The sequence below is a fragment of the Harmonia axyridis genome, chromosome 2 (assembly GCF_914767665.1).
Source record: "Harmonia axyridis chromosome 2, icHarAxyr1.1, whole genome shotgun sequence".
Classification (NCBI taxonomy): Eukaryota; Metazoa; Arthropoda; class Insecta; order Coleoptera; family Coccinellidae; genus Harmonia; species Harmonia axyridis.
Genome location: NC_059502.1, coordinates 33128591 through 33148267, shown reverse-complemented (window position 1 = coordinate 33148267; position 19677 = coordinate 33128591). Strand labels below are relative to the sequence as shown.

The 19677-nt window shown below is 31.5% G+C and overlaps 1 protein-coding gene across 3 annotated transcripts; it reads right to left on the bottom strand.

Moving 5' to 3' along the window:
• Positions 1-1301: 1301 nt before the first annotated feature.
• Positions 1302-19096, bottom strand: LOC123671964 (WW domain-containing adapter protein with coiled-coil homolog). Of its 3 annotated transcripts, none has more exons than XM_045605883.1 (9): positions 18805-19096; positions 18655-18688; positions 17927-18202; positions 17250-17404; positions 15433-15649; positions 13772-14452; positions 5122-5306; positions 3420-3547; positions 1302-2311 (listed from the first exon to the last, which is right to left on the bottom strand). In XM_045605883.1, exons 1-9 carry the CDS (start codon positions 18928-18930, stop codon positions 2233-2235), a joined length of 1881 nt encoding a protein of 626 aa, XP_045461839.1. In that variant the 5' UTR covers positions 18931-19096; the 3' UTR covers positions 1302-2232. The 3 variants fall into 3 exon arrangements, with proteins under 3 accessions (XP_045461839.1, XP_045461840.1, XP_045461841.1); XM_045605884.1 differs by having other exon boundaries at positions 17927-18146; positions 18805-19041; XM_045605885.1 differs by having other exon boundaries at positions 17927-18146; positions 18795-18937.
• Between the last annotated feature and the right edge of the window lie 581 nt (positions 19097-19677).

Genomic DNA, 19677 nt, shown 5'->3' with positions numbered 1-19677 from the left:
CAGATTTAAACCTACTTGATTTCGAGGGATCGCGGTCTGTTTCAGATAGCGCATACATCGTTTACATTTGACATTTCTCTCAATTCTTGACTCTCGTGAACCAAGGGCGTAGGTCTTTTTTTTCTTGGGGGGGAGGATAATCGAAAAAAAAATTTTTGACAACTTTTACTCATATCTGTAATATTAGAAAAAGAAGTTTGATAACGAAGTTTGAACCAAATTACTCGAAATAATTTTTTTCATTACTAATTCGGTTGTTCTCAAATTAGAGTTACGAAGGAAAATGAGAATTACTTGGATAATTTTGAGAAAAAAATGTTTCATGAATACGAGCCCACAAACGCTTTGCTTTCAATGTACAGATTGTTTCTAGTGTGTCGTACTTTTTGTGATGCTTATATCAGTTTATCAAATATTTATTAATCTTCGCTACAGATTGGGTAAATAAATACCAAAACTTATAATTAATTCATTCATTAGAGCTTTCTAGCTGGATCTTTATAATAATTTGGATTTTCCTGAAGATTACTAGAGATTTTTTCTCGAAATCGATAGCAGATACGACAAAATTATAACAAACCAAAAAGTGTAGTACAGAACCAGAGCTTTTTTCAACATTTTTCTAAACTAACAGCCATTCACCAAAATATAGTTTTGAAGGAAGCAGGCATCCTTCCAGAAAAAATATAACCCTGTAGATTTGCATTCAAAATTAGCATATCACATGGTGAAAAGTTTGAACTGGAATATCTATGGCCAATTCAATTTGAATATCTTGTGAAGAGAAGGTTATACGAGAAAAAAACTTTAACGCATATATCTCAAAACAAAATGTATGGGGACTCATGTTATAGGATTTTTTTTCTTAAAATGATCCAGAAATCTATCATTTTCATCTCCAATTTAGGAACACCGTGAACTTTGAGTATAGAACAATAATATTTTATATTCTATGGTCTGTCATTATATTCCATTCATTTGATTAAAAATTAGATATGAACTGAATTGTAATTTATTTTGAATGTTTGCAGTGTCTAAAATCAGTATTTCCTTTTTAAACGGCACCAGACAGATAGCGGGAATTCGAAAAATTTTGAATAGCGCCACCTTACAGAACTCTGGTTATGCTTAACACCAAAGCATCAGGTGGATCTCTCAAGAAGTCTTGAACAAAATCGATATCAATTGCACACACCAGGTTTTCTATGCATCTTAGTTTGATATTAATCCAGGAGTGATATCCCAAGATTTATCATCAACAATAGATTCAATTCAATTGATTCAAATGAATAACATGAAAATATAGATTAAAAAGTTTAATGTCACTGTTATGGAACATTTGAATTCATAAGATTATATTCAACATACATACACTCAAATACATTGATATACTATACAAGTATCAGCCAAAAAGTTGCTGATGTTGAGAAAGAGGCAGCTTCTATGAAAAAATCACCATTACTTGCAAATAGGACTGTAATTCTATTTTCCTTTAATCGAATTGAAAATAATTTACAAAACTATAAATAAATCATTATATATATATATTTATATAGATAATGCCATTAAAAACAACGTTTATTTCAGATTTTTCTTATTCAATTACGGAAGGGAGAGAATTCGTGAATGGCAGATCGCAACTTAGTATATCATACATTGAACAGAAAAATCAACGGTGTCATATCACAAGATGTAGATTTTCAACACATTGAAAAAATAAAATTTACCTTCAAAGGCCAATGCAATGCATTTGCTTTAGTGTATGCTTCCATTTGGTGAATGAAATTATTTTAAAGTGGTAAACTTATACCTATATTGAAGAATAAGTTATTAAATCATGAAATATCAACAATATAACATTGAATAGAAATCACATTTTTATGAAAATTGAACTGAAAACAATACAATACATTTATACAAGAAAATTAATTTTCAATTTTGTTGAAATTAGGGACCAAATGAAAATATACACATAATTTACTATATTTATATTACATCAAATCTGTCTAACCTAAAACATAAAACCATTTTTGTATAATACACATAAACTTTACCTATAAGTCTTTAAGTATAACAAAACAACAAAATGCTTAATCCTTGCCTTTCTAGCTGAAATTTGATGAACTTCTGAAAATTATAAATTACAGATGATGTTTGAATTTTATCGAACATATCAAATTTCTTTGTATGAATATGATTAATCATTACTATCATTCTCCTGATATCCTACCACTAAGAATCCTCCGACATAAAAGAATTTTGTGATTTCAGCTCTTCAAGTTCTTTGATTTGTTGACGAAGAAACAATACCCTGAAATTCAAAAGATGAGTCTGAGTAACATTTACATGGTGATTCACCGGGATAGCCTATTGGACGTTTCTAGAAAACTAATCATAATTTTGTGCTGAAAATTTGCATGTTGAGGTTTGAGACAATGACATCTCTCTCTAAAATATTTTCAGATATCTACAGCTTCCGGTTATACTGGAAACAAACTACCACTACTTCCTTATTTCAAATGGCACACCCGGTATATTATTGCATCATTAGACATTAGACAATCTTGAGTTTTGATGAATTTCAGTTGTCCAACTTCATGATCTTATGATAAACACCCTGTACATTTTCGATCCAAACCGCAAACAGTCTTATGATACTAAGTATTTGGAGAATCAAAAATAAAAAAGGATTTTTCAAAAAAACTTTTTCTGCAAAAATATTCAAAAAATGTGAGTCCTCGTCGCCATCATTTTTTTTCATAAGAATTTCATTAACTGATGAACCGTTGAGTTTTACCCAAGGTATGGCATTTTGCTGAAATTTTCATCATAAAAGCTATCTAATGATGCAATAATATATTGGGTGTGCCATTTGAAATAAGGAAATCGTAGTCTGTTTCAGGTATAATCGGAAGCTGTAGAGATCTGAAAATATTCAAGGGAGAAAGATCATTTTCAGCACAAAATTATTATTAGTTTTTCATAAACGTCTAATAGGATTCGCAGTGCATCACTCTTTATAACAAAATAAGATACAGAAGTACACTATAAACTGTTCAGCTGGATTATTTCCGTGAATATGAATTTTCCGAAAAGCACAGGAAACCCCCTTAAGAATTTGAAATGGCAATGGGACAAGTGACGCATCTGTCAAAACTTGTTCAGGTTATACTTGTTGAAAAAAAAAATGTTAATGGATATAAGGGACAATGTTTTTTTTTGTATTCAATCAGAATTTGAAAGATAATGTAAATTGTATATCAGTTACCTATCCACAAGCATGTACAAGAGAAAAGAATACTTTACTATTTGCAAAAATTGTACATACATATACAAACTGAAAATTTGTCTTTTTTTTCATTAGGAATGATCCAAATTATAATAATCCAACCTAATTCAATTTGTAATTCAAAACTCACCTCTGCTCTTGTAAGGTTGCTTGTATTTCAGTTAGGCGTACCAATGATCTAGCAGACTTCAGTTCTGCTGATACTTTACAGCATTGAATGCTTCCCATTATATGAGCTTCTTCAGCCAATTTTTGTGCCTGAATGAGAAAAAATTATAATTAAAAAAAGAAAAAAATTTATTGAAGCAAAAATATGTATTATATTTTTTCTATACGAGAACTTTTCTTTAATCTTCATATATGACATAATATCCCATAATCCGCATGCATTCAGATCTATTATTAATGCTCGAGTCAAGCATGAAATTCAACCAAACTTTTCCCCCTGAAAAGTCTATGTGCCGGTTGATCAAAACAATTTCAATTTGTTTGGCATGACATAACTCAAACTAGGATGGGCATTTATAAGAAAAGCTTATTTTAAATTCATGTTTTATTTTTTGTATAATTGTTTCAATACAGAAAATTTGATATTATCCTCTCAAATATTTGAATGAAACATAAAATGACTTCAAAGTATGCAGCTCTGTAGCCTTGAAACAAGTGTCAAAAAAGACCACAAAAAAAGCGGTCATAGTGTCAGACATCAGCCGTAAAATAAACATAAGAATAGGCGTAAAAATAAAGACGACAAAGGCATGGTATGAAACGGGGTTTAAGATTTTCAGAAAATTTTTGCTGTAGCTTGGATTTTATCACCCATTGTAGTTATGGCACTTTTTCACTTTTGAGCCTATCCATGAAATTTTCTACATTTTTTATTCCTTATATCATAGACTTCAGGCGATTTATTGTTACATAGTTTCTTACTCCAATCTTCTCTCCATTGCTGATAGCAGCTTTTCTTCTATGAAACCTTGAAATCTGCTTCTATTAAATCAATGTTCCTAATGAAAGATGAGTTCTTCCTATTTTTGCACACGCTATGGCCAGTAACCGACTGCTGTTTCCTCACAAGTTAAACACACAACATTGAAATGCATTTATTCGACAGATATTATCGAATCGGAGATAAAAATATTTTTTCATCTTAGGAAGCTATAAATTACGAATCTCCAAAAATTGAAAGTGTTCTTGCAAACATGCCAACAACTTGGCACAATCCTCATCATCTCAAATAAATGTTGCCATGATGTTGATGAGTGGTTTCAAATGAAACCTCACAGTAGATGTTTTTTGGACTATAAGAAAGTTGCAGAAGAAAACAGAATAGGGAACTGTGTATTTTGAATAATGGAAATTTTATGAGGTATGTAAACATAAATGCCTAAATGATTACAAGTGCATCTATCTATTTATATTCACTTAGCCTACATTATAAGGTTTATAAAGACTATTTCTATATACCTACTGGAACCAAAGTTCAGCCGTAGGGCCAAGAGTTTTTATCTGCTCTAGTTGTTTTAAGTACCTATGATTTCCTCACCATGCCCTGAATCTCTAACCTTTCTGGTATATAGAAAAAAATCAATTGAAAATTGAGCAAGAAATATAATATCAAAAAAGTTTTTGGTACAATTTCTGCCAAGCCCTTAAATTAACAATAGAAACATTTAGGAGATTTGAAATACAAGCCAAAAACTAAAAAAGTGCCAAAGATTGTGCATAAAGTTCAAGGATCACTGCAACCTTCAAGTTTGCAGCTTATTATTAAGATAACCCTTGTCATTATTTATTTGTTTTGTGTCAAGAGTCACCAATTTATATTTTACCTGCTTCTCTAATATATCAGCTGGCCATCCTCGAACATGGTTAACCAGGTCATCTCTATAATAATTTACTAATGACGGAGTTATGCTAGGTCCCTGTGGTCTTAAAGCTTGTAATGAACTTGAATGAACTCCTGTCAGGGTTGAAACATTTGTACCAGGTGGACTACTTACAGGTGCTGAGACAGCTGGAAATAAAAAAGCATTGAATATTACTATAACTATACTTTCTTCAAAATGAACATATATTACTAAGCTAAAAATAATTTGAGAATCAAATTTGTGTAAATAGAAAAATAGGATATTTTGTCATGACAATTATAGAATATACAAATTTAGGTTTTTGCTGTGTGGAGGGCTTAGATAGGTTCCCAGTTCATAACAAGAAAAATGTAAAAATTAAATTAAAATTCAACATTTACCATTAACATCCAACTTGTGAATGTTGTGCCATAAAATTGAAGAAACATCTAACTTGTCATTTTCCGTTTTCCTACTGAAGACAGCTGAACTGCAATTTTCAAATAAAAAATTCGAAAAAATTCGTGAAATATATATGTTGAAGAGCCTCTCATTAATTGGGTTATAATTGCTTTTTTTTTTTTCAAATAAATTCTGAAATATTAGCTCTTTGTTATGTACTTTGAACTTCCGGCAAAGGAAGAAATGCCCATTTGCCTATCCCAGCAATATTAAGACTAAAAACTTATTTTATCATAACTACTTATGCGGTCATGTACCTGAATGTCCAAAATAAAATCATCATCATAATATCATGGAAGTCTGAAACTCTTCAATATCAACAAACTTAAGCTATGAGAAATAACTACAAAGAAATTTACACATGCAATCCGAAAACATCATTTACATTACTGAAGTAGAACACATTCAAAATGAATTGAAAGCAGAAAAGTCGTTTTAAAACAAATCATTACTTCCATACAGAATAGTTTAAATCTAAGAAAATCGATGCTGAAGGACATTAGGTTAGGTCAATGGCCATTTGTTTGTTTATGAACAATAAAGTACTGTTACTACTATTACTATAAGAAAACTGTATAACATGGTTAGCTAAGACTCCATGTGAAGGATTTTATAATTATAAACTATCAGCATGAGTATGTAACAGTTTTCCTTGGTCATAGAATATAATCCAAAAGCTTAAAAAAAACGATGTTCCATATCAAAATTTTGAAAATTATCACTGTCTCAGCTTAAAAAATCTCTTAAGAATAACAGTTAATCAATTAATGAATAATAGCAGTTCAGGAGACGACGAGTCTACTATAATCTTGTTTCAAATACATCCTCAAGTATACAAATATTTGAATCTTCCTCATATTGCTTCAAGTGTTGGAGCACAGTATACAAGAGGGGGACATTTTTAGTAAGCATATTCTGGAGGAACATGTGGGCTATCATTGGCCAATTTTAATAATTTTCAAATTATGAACCAAGAGTGTTCCCAAACAACTGAGTTTGTCTCGCTGATGAAGAATTCTAGATTAAAATCGATTTTGTTGGTCCATACGGTCGTACACGATAACTTTCGAACAGAATGTGCTAGACTTAAAAGTGTCATGATAGGTTCATTTCCGAATATATCAGTAAAGTTCTTTAATGGGCAAAATTCGTCTGATAATTGGAGTTATACCCATATGAAATTTTATTTTCTCAATAATTGAAAAACACCCATCCAATCAAGCTGAAATTGAAGAATCAGCTTTAAAATAATGTAAAGAATTCATATGATGAATTTTTTGAGGATAGTGTCATTGGAACTGGAGGACATACGAATCAAGCGGATATCTGTTCATGAATAGTTATTTATAATACTAGTGCAGAAGGCACTGATATTCTTCCACGAGTTCAAAATTCAAAAACGAGCCACGAAGTGGCGAGTTTTGGAATGAACGAGTGGTAGAATGAGCCTTCTGTACGAGTATTATACATTATTTTCTCTAATTCATTGCATTTTCATTGAAATTAATGAAATATTTCCATAAATATAATTTAGTGATTTTTGCATTGAAAAATGTTGGTTGGCAGAACTAATTTCTTTAAGGCAATTTGATGAATTGACAGATAAAGCCGTAGCGGAAAGTTCGGAGTGCAAACATAGAATAATAAAATATAACCATGAAAACTGTGCGTTTCTGATATATTCTCGCACGATTTTGTTCTACAAGATGTGGAAGAATGAACGGAATAACCACAGAATTAGAGAAACTATTTTTTATCTCATTTTCAGAGTATATCTCATTTTCCGTGGAATTTCAACAAATCCCATATGTATCATTTTGTTTTCTTCAGAGACAATATAATACAAACAAATCAGATCTAAGATGAATATAGGTTAATTTACACTTCACTCTTATGTTATAACCATCTATAAATGTCACGTTTCTCACGTTAATGTATACGGAAAGTATTACGTACAGTCGTTATTTCAACTCTCTAACAGTGAACTCAAAAAAATTACGTGAAAAAATTGAAAAACAGTTTACAAAAGACTGTAGGTTAGTGGACTCATGGTGTCCGAGAAAATATCTGGATAGACTTTATGATTCTAATGAAGTAATCAACAAAAAATTTTAGCATTGAAATGGTTATTTTATTTGATGCTGCCGCTGTTCAATTAACAATGGTTTCAGCCCTTGTCTATACGAGTAGAGATGTAAAACTACTTATGCAAATAATGCTTTCCTAAATAGGTGCCTAGGACAATTCGACCGTGTAACCTGCCACCGGGATAACCAGATAACTTACACCACCAGGTAACTTTTCTGGGGATATTTAAGACATTTAGTGATTTCCAGTAACAGCCTGGAGTTCCCCGTTACAGCTCCGTACCTAACCAGTCCGCATTTTTACTGTTGCAGCAAACAGAGCGTCAAGCCCTCGCTCCCCTGGCCTAGCCACTGAACAGGAGAGAAAGATGACCGTTACTTCGCATAAAGTACGAGACAGGTGCTGAACTCTGGTTTGTTTACGTACAATTTGACAGTTTGGTTGTAGCGTATTCCAGACGATCCAGTCATAGCAAGGGCGTGAGACTCTAGTGTACCGAACCCCGTAGTGAGATGTACCTGACTGAAAAGCACATTTTGTTTACAGGATCCAACCTGTCGACGTAGATTGTATAAGGGATGGACGTGCGAACATTCGAGGTAACGTTTAGACAAGCGTGGTCAATCGCGAAATGAACAAGCGTTTCGGCTAGTGTATGGCGAATATGTAATGGGAGAAATTTTGGGTACCTTTAAATGCAGTTTAGTTATGATTATTGTTCATAAAGTTTTAAATTCTTAATACTTTTTCATATTTTAATAGTTTTACGCACATATTTAATAATGTTTGATATAATTCATACCGCCTTTTTCCATGAAGACTATTGTGTAAATCTGATGCAAGCTAATAACATTTTTTATTAGAGAATAATTGTCTTGGTATAGGGTGTTCAAAAAAAAAAAAACGCCCAGAAAACCTTATTTCAATCTAAAGCTATTTTTTCACTTTATCATATTCAAGTTTTATTTACTCAAAATAATAATAACTTTATTTACCCAACAGGAACGTTCCCAGTAACAGGGTAACAAATTACATCAACTCAAAGAAAATAGATGTGAATTCCCTAAAAAACTAAACGAAATGGCAAGTACTCCAAAAAAAAAAAGATAGATATAAAAAAGGAAAAAAAAAACATAAAATAAATAACTACAATAGATGTCTTATTAGTACATCAACGTGTAGTGCATCGAATTCATTATATCTTATGTAATTTACGCCGCCTATACCGGTCTAACATACGCTAAAGCCTCCATTGTATGATATTTCACTATGAAAGCTAATAAAATGAAAGAAATTCAATGTTTTTTGGAATATATGATTAGTATTGAACATGTGTTTCATACTAAAAGTATTACTAGACCGAAAATAACGTACTATGGTGTGCTGAAACTTTAAGAAAAAAGAAGTTTAGCCTAACACAAATTAGTAAAGAATTTCTTACTGAGAACTACCACACGTAAATAATTTTCGGTATTATCTTTGTCTGATGAACTTCATAAATCTAGTAACAAATTATCCATATTTGATTAATAAGTAAGAAAAAAAATGGGAAAAGCATTGACGTGAAGCTAAGAGCTTTAGCGCTAATTTATGCATGCATCAATTGCACTCTTGGATACCATAACTGTATATAAATCTGTGTGTGGTTTCCAAGAGTGCAATTGGCTCATGAATGAACGGTTTTATAAAAGCTCCTGATTTCAAGTCAGTGCATTACTAATTTTTTTTCCATATTCATTTTGAATTTTTTATGATTCTGACTATCAACACAAAAACAACTGGCCCTTAGGGCCAATTGCACCATTCAAACAATACAAAAATAAACCTAATCAATGTTCAGTACTAATCGATGATTATAATTTCTACTGATTGCACCGTTTGATAATAATCGATGTTTAGCTAAACATGAGATATGTTTGGCAACATTCAAAATATCGACGGTGATCATAGAAAAATCAGGAATTTCAATTTTCTAGTATAATGTTCTCTGTTCTTGTGGTGACAAAGTTGAAATAAATCACAAATTATCATTATAAATTGTCATTGAATGATAATTCACGATCTGAATCAGAATCCAATTTATTTTTAAATTCCTCACAAAACCAAGCACAGAAACATATAATGTGACACCATCAGGTTATGTCCATAAAGTTATAATGTTTATGGTTATGTAATAAGTCATATGTTTTGACGTTTTGAGTTGCGCAGAACCATAGACATTATATCAAATTGATGTTAGGTCTATGCGCAGAACCCTGTTTAAAACTAATCGGGAAAATAAACGTCCAACTTTTTCTGTTTAGTGTAATCGGTGATTAGGCCACATTAAACGTCATTTGACAAGAGAAATCAGAAAGTAATCAATGTTTAAATTTTTAATCAACGATTAGGCAAATGGTGCAACTGGCCCTTAGGTGAAAAGAGGTTTATGACCATTTTCTATTTTTATATTGATACGAATCATACAATGTTATATATTTTTGAAATCAGGAAAATTAAGCTTTCAAAAAATGGCACAGAAATCCAGTGTTCCTATTTGAAAAAACATAACTTTGGGTCATAGCTTCGTAATTGAAAACCCTTTTGAAAATACGAAAACGCCACTGGATTCTACGTAAAAAAGTGCCTGTATAATGTTTCAATTTCAGAGCTCTATCATCAGTATTAGCGGAGATATAAATGTTTTTTTCGATATAGCCATTTTTCCAATTTTCGCTTATAACTCGAAAACAAAAGAAGGTGGCCAAAAATGAATACTACCCTTGTAAGGTTCTCACAAAAAGAGACCGAGAATGGGGTATCATATTTTGTCTATCTCCTCTTGTTTAACAGTTGTAGTGCTAAAACATCGAAATTTGCCCACCCTGTACAATGTTTTACAAAAATTATTGCTTTGAGTAGATCTAAAAAAAAGTTGGTGACAGCATATATCAATTTTTCATAAATAAGTTACAATTAGACATTTTATATGAAAAAATTAAAGCAAATTAAAATGTGATTTTCCAGCATCCTTATGAGGCAAAGGTTTGAATCCTTACTAATAAAATTGACATCATCGTAAAGGTAATTTCATGAAGATGAACTTTGTCCCTCAAAATTTTTCATTTGAACGCATGCTTTGAGAGTTAATGTGAAATGAAGACATTATCGCTAGGCAGATTGATGGCGTGCAGTATCTAACTGTCGATAAAATGATAAAACAGTTCTTCTTAGAATAACAATTAATAAGTCCCAGGGATAAATATTTTCAATGGTTGGTATTGACTTAAAAAACAAATGTTTCTCTCATTGTCAACTATTCTTTCTTTTAATATTCTTCTTGAATTTTCTATGGTTCCATTGAAGATGTCGTTTTGAAATTAATAGAAATAAAGAATATCGAACGGCCATATTTATGGAACAAGTGTTGCAGCTGAATGATATTAGCACGTTATCAAAATAATCAGATTTCACAAGAAATTATGTTGAAATTTTGAAGTGACGGATAATGCCTAATGATGAGAACTAAATGAATGAAGATGTAGAACAAAATATTTATTGGCTTGAAAAATACGTAAGGTAAAAGTGAAACTGAAAAATGCGAATAATAGAAAAATATTCTATGAATATGAATAAACTAAAACATATAGGAATTTGAGAAAATAACATTATATAAACAAGTTATAAATAAGTAAATAAAAATATTTACTATTCTTTTTCACTGGTTCCATCAAAATGATTGAGGAACTACCGAGTATCGGGAAGTATGTATGTTCTATGCTCATATGTACAGTGGACTCTTGGGCTTTCCTTGTAAACCTGAGTTCACTTCTGATGGTACCTCTATCTCGGGTGTTATGAGTATGTACAGGGTGGGTAAATAAGCGAGGTAAGCGGCTATATCTCAGGATCCACTCATCGAAGAGACTTGCGGTAAAAATTTTTACCAGTTAAATGTACAAGAAAACACACTGGAAATTGTTTTGAACTTTTGAAGTTCATACCTCTACCGCTAGGGGTCGTAATAGCTATCGTCGAGTAGAAAAATGAATTTTATTCGAAAATGTTTCATATGAAGTTGAAGAAAAAATATCATCACTGCAATCCTTGTAAAATTCTCTATCTTTTTGAATTGTCACTTTCGATTTTACGACAAATATGGGTAGGTGAAAGGGAGAAAAGTTACTGATTGAAATGCTTTCAACTGCAGTTTGGCTCAACATTTCTGAGCAAATTAGATCTCGTCTAAGAGATAATATCTTGTTGATTGAGGACAAAAATACTCATGATAAATTTGTTTTTGCTGCTTTCGATATGGGGCGCTAAGTCAGAAGTTCATTGTTTTGTTCATTTTACTCCGAAATTTCAAATGTAATGATAGGATTTTCTGAACAGAAACAGAAGAAAAAACCTGCAGGTCGCAAAGCGATAGTTTCAGGCGTTCTGAAGTTATGGCTGAAAGAAGATGTTGTTCAACTGATGCACTGCGAAAAACCAAATTATGTCTTTAAGTTCTGACAGAAACAGAAATCCCATCAAATTTGTATGAAAAACCCAAAAGGTCGCAAAGCGATAGCTTCAGGCGTTCTGGAGTTATGGCCGAAAAAAGATATTCTTCAACTGATGCACTGAAAAACTAAATTGTGTCTTCTTTCGGCCATAACTCCAGAACGCCTGAAGCTATCGCTTTGCGACCTTCTGGTTTTTTCATACAAATTTGATCAGGGCCGTATTCCAATCTACCGAGAGGTCTTTTAGAGGCTAAAGAATGTCGGAATAAAAAACATTAAATAAAAAATGTATTTCCAACAACCTTTTCATAACTAAGCAACAAATAAAACAAAACTATTAACTTGGAGTTAAAGAGGTAAATTTAGTGCGTCTTCGATTTATAGATGTAAAATGGTAAAATATATCCGTTAAATCGTTTCGAGTTATGCATGGAAATTTTTTCGGCTTAGACAGGTTTTTCCAAGGAGATTGAAAATAATTCGAGTTAACAAGAGTCCACTATATATAGGCCAACGATATAACAATTAGTAGATAGAACACAGAGAGGTGAGAATTGACCCTAAGAGAAAGGGAAGACACTCAATATTTATACATGCACCAGAAGCCCAACCAACCACGGTGTAAACATCATGATTCAATGATTAGTTGGTTAAATTGGTTCATAGAAAATTAATCGACATGAGTAAATTACAAGTCTAAACTATTTGTGTTTTGTGTGGTCATTATTAACGAGGCTACAAGTGTTCCAAAATAGAACTATAAAAATATTATTCAACTATGGCATGTTAACACCTACATCAATATTATATAAGGACACTAAACTTTTGGACATTTATAACCTAAAGAAATTGGAACAAGTTAAACTGATACATGGCATGACAAACAATTATTTAAATTCAAATTATAGATTTACACTAGTACAGGATGTGCATAGTCATAATACCAGAGATAGAGGAACCACCAGATGTGAACTCAGGTTTACAAGGAAAGCCCAGGACTCCCCAATTTACCGAGCAATAGAAGCATTTAACCAAATACCACCAGAAATAAAGTATTTAAGAACTAAAAAAACTTTAATATTAAGCTTAAGTTGTACCTGAAAGATTTATTTTGTTTAGTCTAACTTTGTTGTTGTTTTGAATATTTTATAGTATTTTAAGATTATTTTTTGTAAATTGATAAATAGGCCTTGTCACCAATACTTGTACTATATTAGAGGTCAAGAATAAAGAAGTAAATAAATGTTATTGCTTCCAGCAGAGTAGCCGAAGCTCTTCAGCCACAATATTGAGAATAATCAGATATTTTTTCCTCCATTGCCCAAGGCTGAAATATTTTCATTGGTAAAAATGAAATTTATCAGAAATCAGAATAGGTTAAAATTATGGTGAAATCTGATAATAATGTACCAATCATCAGCGAGTCAATTGTTATCATTACAGACATTATATTATGACGAAGCAATAGAAAAAACAATATTTGTAAACCGATTGAAATAAAATACCTTGATCGATCGAGAAGTGCAATATATTTCAAGATATATCATGTATCATATTTTAATTTGAAGGGACAAACCTAGCTGACTACTCACCCTTTATACAATCTGCATTTTCTGAATGTGTTGGGGTGGGGGGTCCTTCAACCACAGTTCCTGAGTGATTACTAGTATCTACACTTAAAGAGGTCAGCACTGCACTGTTGTCTATGGTTGAAACAGGAGGTCTTTGTAAATTGGAAACAGAACTAAGAACATTCTTTTCGATATTCTGATTGTCTAAGCAAGGAGTTTGCGATGGAATTCTTGGTAAAATAGGCAATCCCCCTACCACTGGTGGTCCCGGGGTATTTGAAACTGTAATTGTAGTAGGCACAGGTACCATAGATGGGGTGGTTTGAGGAGAGGTTTCTCCTCTTGCTGGAGTGGGAGGCATATAAATCGGATGCGAAATTAGCCTAGGCAGAGCTGTAGCTAATAAAACTGGCCCTACTGGAGCCGATTGTTCTTGAACCCCTTGAGAATTGTTACTGTAAGATACTTCGGATGTAGGTGTGCTGTCTCCTGGGGAAATATCCATGTCCTGGGTGGAATGACTGTTCTCCTCGGAGTGTTTTCTAGTTGTTGTTCGTGATGATTCTTTGGCAGATACTTCATTGTCATCTCTACTATTGCTATTACTCCAGTGACGACTGCTTGTAGCACTTTCCCTAGAACTTTCCTTATTACCACTATTACTGCTATTTGTGGCTCTTGAATTGGAATGTTTTTCGTGCCCTGAAATTCAATGAGAAATTGGCTATGAATACATGAGAATATAACTGATTTTGTCAACTGTATATAAGATAACTTCGATCATTAACCCTTAGATTTTAAAACATATGCAAATAACACTGATAAACTCACATACATAAAAATGGAAGGTGAATTTATAATTATTACCAATTAATCACACCCTCTGCAGATACATCAATATTGCTGAATTTCAATTAGAATTCTATACTTGTTGATTCTACCTATATCAAAGCAGACTTTATACAGACTAATGCACCCATTAAAATTTGATATTTTGTTGATGTAATATAAAAAGAAAAATCTGGAAATCATTACCGTTGATATATTATCAGTTAACTAAGTTTAAATTTAATCATTATGGGTTTTATTAATGATTTTTTTTTTAATTAACTGCATAAAATATTTGAATCAAGTTTTTAAAAATGGTTCAAATGCTTTGTTTCAGGTGCAAAAATTGGCAACAGCAGTTTCTACAAAGCCTACTTCAATGGAAAATATGATATAACATGTGCTCTCTTTTTCTATTTTTATTATTCAAATTATAGCTATCTTTAAGTAATCAACATAACAGATTTCATATTCTTTTATATCCATGTAATCTTCAGTAAATGTTGACATACAGGGTTGAACCCAAGGGTGTTACACCTCCGGAGTATGACCGATACCCCCCTTGAAGAAAATCTCTCAAAATCAAAAAGAATTTTTGCCCCCTAGGGGAAAATTGTCTGGATTTGATACTGGTAAAACAAAATGTTTTAAATTTAAAATCCCCTTATTCATTTGTTTTCATTTAAATTTTCCTTGAAATTCAATATTGAAATAGTATTTTGAAATATGATGTTCAACTATATTCTGAAAAAACAACTTCATTTTCGTTTTAGAGGAAATTGCCTGTTCTCCTTACTTTAAAATTGGACTTTCAGATGGAACAAAACTAGAAGAATTTCGAAATTATGTCTTACTTGTACTTGAACGACTGGAGCTACTGCAACACCTGTCAGACTCTCTATCTCGGTCTCTTTCTCTTGATCTGAAACGATCTCTCTCTTTTTCAATCCATTCTCTTGGTTTTTCCCACTGCGATACTTCAGTTTTACAATTGTAATAATACTTCTTGCCTGATGAACTTACATGTTCAGTCCAATCTCCAACTCTAGCCACTCTGTCACGGTCATCTCTCTGAAATTTTAAATATATTCATGTCACAACTTCAACTAACTTTCTGATATATTATTCGTTACAGGATAAATATTATTCAGAACTAATTATATAGTTTTCTTGTGAGAAAAATTATGGTATACATATTATGCTATCTGGAAATATTTGATATGTCAATCTTTAAATATCATTTCATAAGTCAATTCCTTTTTTCTTATTCTCATTCACCATCTGATGATCACCTTTTGTATGTTATTTCAACTAGGCATTTGAGGAAAAAATACTAACCCCCCTAATAATTGAAAAAAAAATCCATGTCCATCTTCCACAGCCTTTTGCTGAAACTATAAGAATAAATTACATGAATTTTGATATAAAAATTTGAAGCTCTCTGGCATCAATTTTCGTGGTTTGAAAAATCTGATGGTGAGTGAAAAAAATATATCTGATATCAAAATACTTTTGCAAGAAGGCTATTCACTATGACATAATTTCATTTATGATGACATAGCAAGAAGAAAGTAAATACAAATCTATATTTGTGAATATGAAAGTATATTTGGTCAAATCTAAGTAAAGGACCTACAAAAGCTATATAAAAGCTGATCTAATAATAGAAGCACATGATAAACCTTACCGTAGATTTGCAAGCATTTTTCTGATGTATATTTTATATTGGAGTTTTTTACAAAAAAATTGCAGTAAGATATTCATTTGTGAATTCACAGAATTACTTAACTTCCAATATGCACCCAATACAAATTATATTAAAATTTGAACTAAAAATTTCACAACTCACTATCAAATGTATCTACTATGGTAACAGAAATTTTAAATATAGACATTCTTTCTCAAACAATAAGTGAAGAAGTATTAAAAATAATGGACCAAAATAAAATCGCTAGTAAATCAGTAACTCCAAAGTTCCAACTCTCAAATTCTCTTCGTAAGTTAACATTAGGATAATAAAGAAGTGTTAATTCAAAAAAAATTTCATATTGATTTGTTATATTATATAGAGTATTAACTCTATATTATCATTGGTTTCTAAAAGTTTTTGTGGTAATGTTCTTAGATAATTGAATTGACGTTTGACTGGATACATTTTCACCAGTTACTTCAGAATACAATGATTTTATTCTTGGTGTGGTTAAATTTACATCTTTTTACTTGTATTCTCAAATCATTAAAGTAATATTGTCATACTATTTGCTCTTTTAATCACAAATTAAGACACAGGTTTAGAAATGGTTGAGATGAGCGTGATGAGTTTGATTCCAATTGATTCTATATTAGGGTTATCTGTGTTTTTCCCCAATATTGTAGGCTCTCTCCCTTCTCTTCAAATAACCACCATTCCAAAGATTCTTGGAAATTTAGCCCTGAGAAACTAATAATATCTCGACTTTGCAAAGGAGCACTATGATTTCAATTCGAATTGCATCAAAATCATTAATGAAAACCTAGGATTTGAATTCAAAGATAAGAGAGAATGTTTTTATAAATATAAACTTTTGTAATCTTCCAGAGTATGCATTTAACCTCAAAAATGAACAAACAAAAACATGAGACACAAGTTCCATTACATGACTCAGAAAATAACAATAGATATTTTACTCACCTTATCATTACAATTATTATGCATTGGTTTTCTATCTCTCGATGAGTTTTGTGAAACTTTCAGTGGATGCAAGATACCTTTTTCATCACCTCTATCATTGGTACTTCTATGGTCAGAATCTCGGCTCCTTTTCTCTTTGGGAGACCTTGTGCATTCTGAAAAGTGTTAAGAATAGGAATCAATTTTCCTTCAGCATAAATTAATAGTAAGAAACTACCAATAACAAACAAATCTTAGAATTTCATGCAGAAAATATAAATAAAACATCCATCATAAATTTGATACCAATTAAAATCTAAAAAACTTAAAAGAATATTTTTAAAATGTCAAAAAAATGTTCAGTTCATAAAGAGAATTAAATGACTTTAGAATAACCAATGGAGTTAACTGCACTTCATATCCATTCCAATTTTATACACAACTAAAATAAATTTCTAATGAAAGTTATTGATCTCGAGTATATCCTATACAACATTCTAATGATTCATTTTCAAACTGTACTCTTAAAGGTTCATGTTGTATTTACAATTGGTTTGTGATATAAACAAATACATTCCACTCCATATGTATATATTATGAAACAAATTGCTGCAAGTTAAATTAGATATATCTATTTAATTATTCCAGTTAAATGTTTTATGAAATACCACCTTATTTCAAATCAAATGAAACCATACCTGAATATTTATCTCTAGATGACTTGTAGTCTCTATTTTCTCTCTCCTTTTCACGAATTTTCTGTAGATAGGAGCTTTTTGACTGATAGGACCTATCCCTGTCTCTTGGTGATTTTGTATCAGGGCTATCTGAACGATAATTCCCATTTGGTGAATCCCTAAGTCTTTCATATCTATCACTGCTTGATCCATAACTCTTTGATGAACTGTACTTCGAGCTCTGCATGTTAAAAAATGAGTTGTATGGTTTTATGGAAGTCACTTGGAAGTCAACCACTGTAGAAATACACAAAATTTTGAAAAGAACTTCAATGATCTTCTCAAAGGTGTTCATTGTGTTTTCATTTAAATTTTTGATTATTGGTTGACTTCTTCACATTTGTTTTCTTAATTTCATATGTTAGATTCCACCTGTCAATTATGTTGAGAAGGTTGCCAAACTAAAGATACAAATAGTAAGTCAGACCTCCTTTTAAATGAAAATCTCCTTGATAATCAACTAAAAACGTTCTTAGAGTTTATATAAACATAAAAATCAATTTAGTCTCCAATATCCTACAAAATTTCAAGGAAGATATTGCGAATATAGATTCTGAAATTTTAACAATTCAGTGAAACTGTCGGAATTCTACGATTGGCAATTATACGAAAAAATTCAATAGAATAATTAGATTAGAGAAACTATAATTTCCCTCCATAGAGATGCATACTAAAACAAAATTGTTTACCTGATAAGGATGGGCTTGATGCTTCTCGAAGTACCTGAACATAAAAAAGTTAAATTAACGATATTATATCGAATGAGAGCAAAAAATTGAGGAAATTGACATATTTTACTCAATACTGCCAAGTTGTGTCAATAACACACCAATGCCTACCCATCGTTCATCCGCTGAGTTTTCCTTGCATGCATTACCATCAATGCAAGTTCCTAAAATATGTCTTTGGCTTCTACAATAAGCCGTTTCAAGAAATATCATAAAATTGATTAACAGCCACTTCATCCGACCCCTAAGAACAAACTTTTTGACTGGACGCCATTTTACATAGGCAACAATTCGCAACGCAGCTGTAGTGCAGAAGGTAAAAGGTAAATGAAAACGATTCAGATCGTCCAAATGAAGTGTTCCATTGGCTGACGTCAAGTTCACTCAATAATGCCAACCATTAGGCCGACCGTTAGAATGACAAATAACTCAATGAATAATTTTCATTTGGTTAAATATTTTTTGCGAGTCAACTTGTATTGAATTAAATAGTACAAAAAATCGTTCAGTGCAAGAGAGTGACCTAAGATGAAATGCAGAATCAATTATTTCCAGAAAGAAAAGAACTTGACATTTCTCATAGAAACAGGGAATTTCAATTTCAGGCGATAAATGCTGCATAGCCAAAGTTGACAATATTCCTTAGAAAAATACTTTTTTTTAGGAATCAAACAGTTTTTCGAAAATATCCAGTCACACTGTCAACTCGGTAGTTCTAAAATTGAAAATTTCAACTATTCGCACACAAAAATAATTATTGAGAGTAATTGATAAATAATAAGTAGAGATAATTGATTATTGGTGACGTCCATGTTTTCAATAATTAAATAAAAATTATAGGAATTTGGACAACTTCAATTTAATATCTCATTAATACATCGCCAACGTTTCGAATCTTGTGTGATTCTTTTTCAGAGCTGAAATGTCAAATAATAATTTTACGAATTAGTTTTAATGGTGATAAAGTAAGTTGCATTAATATCT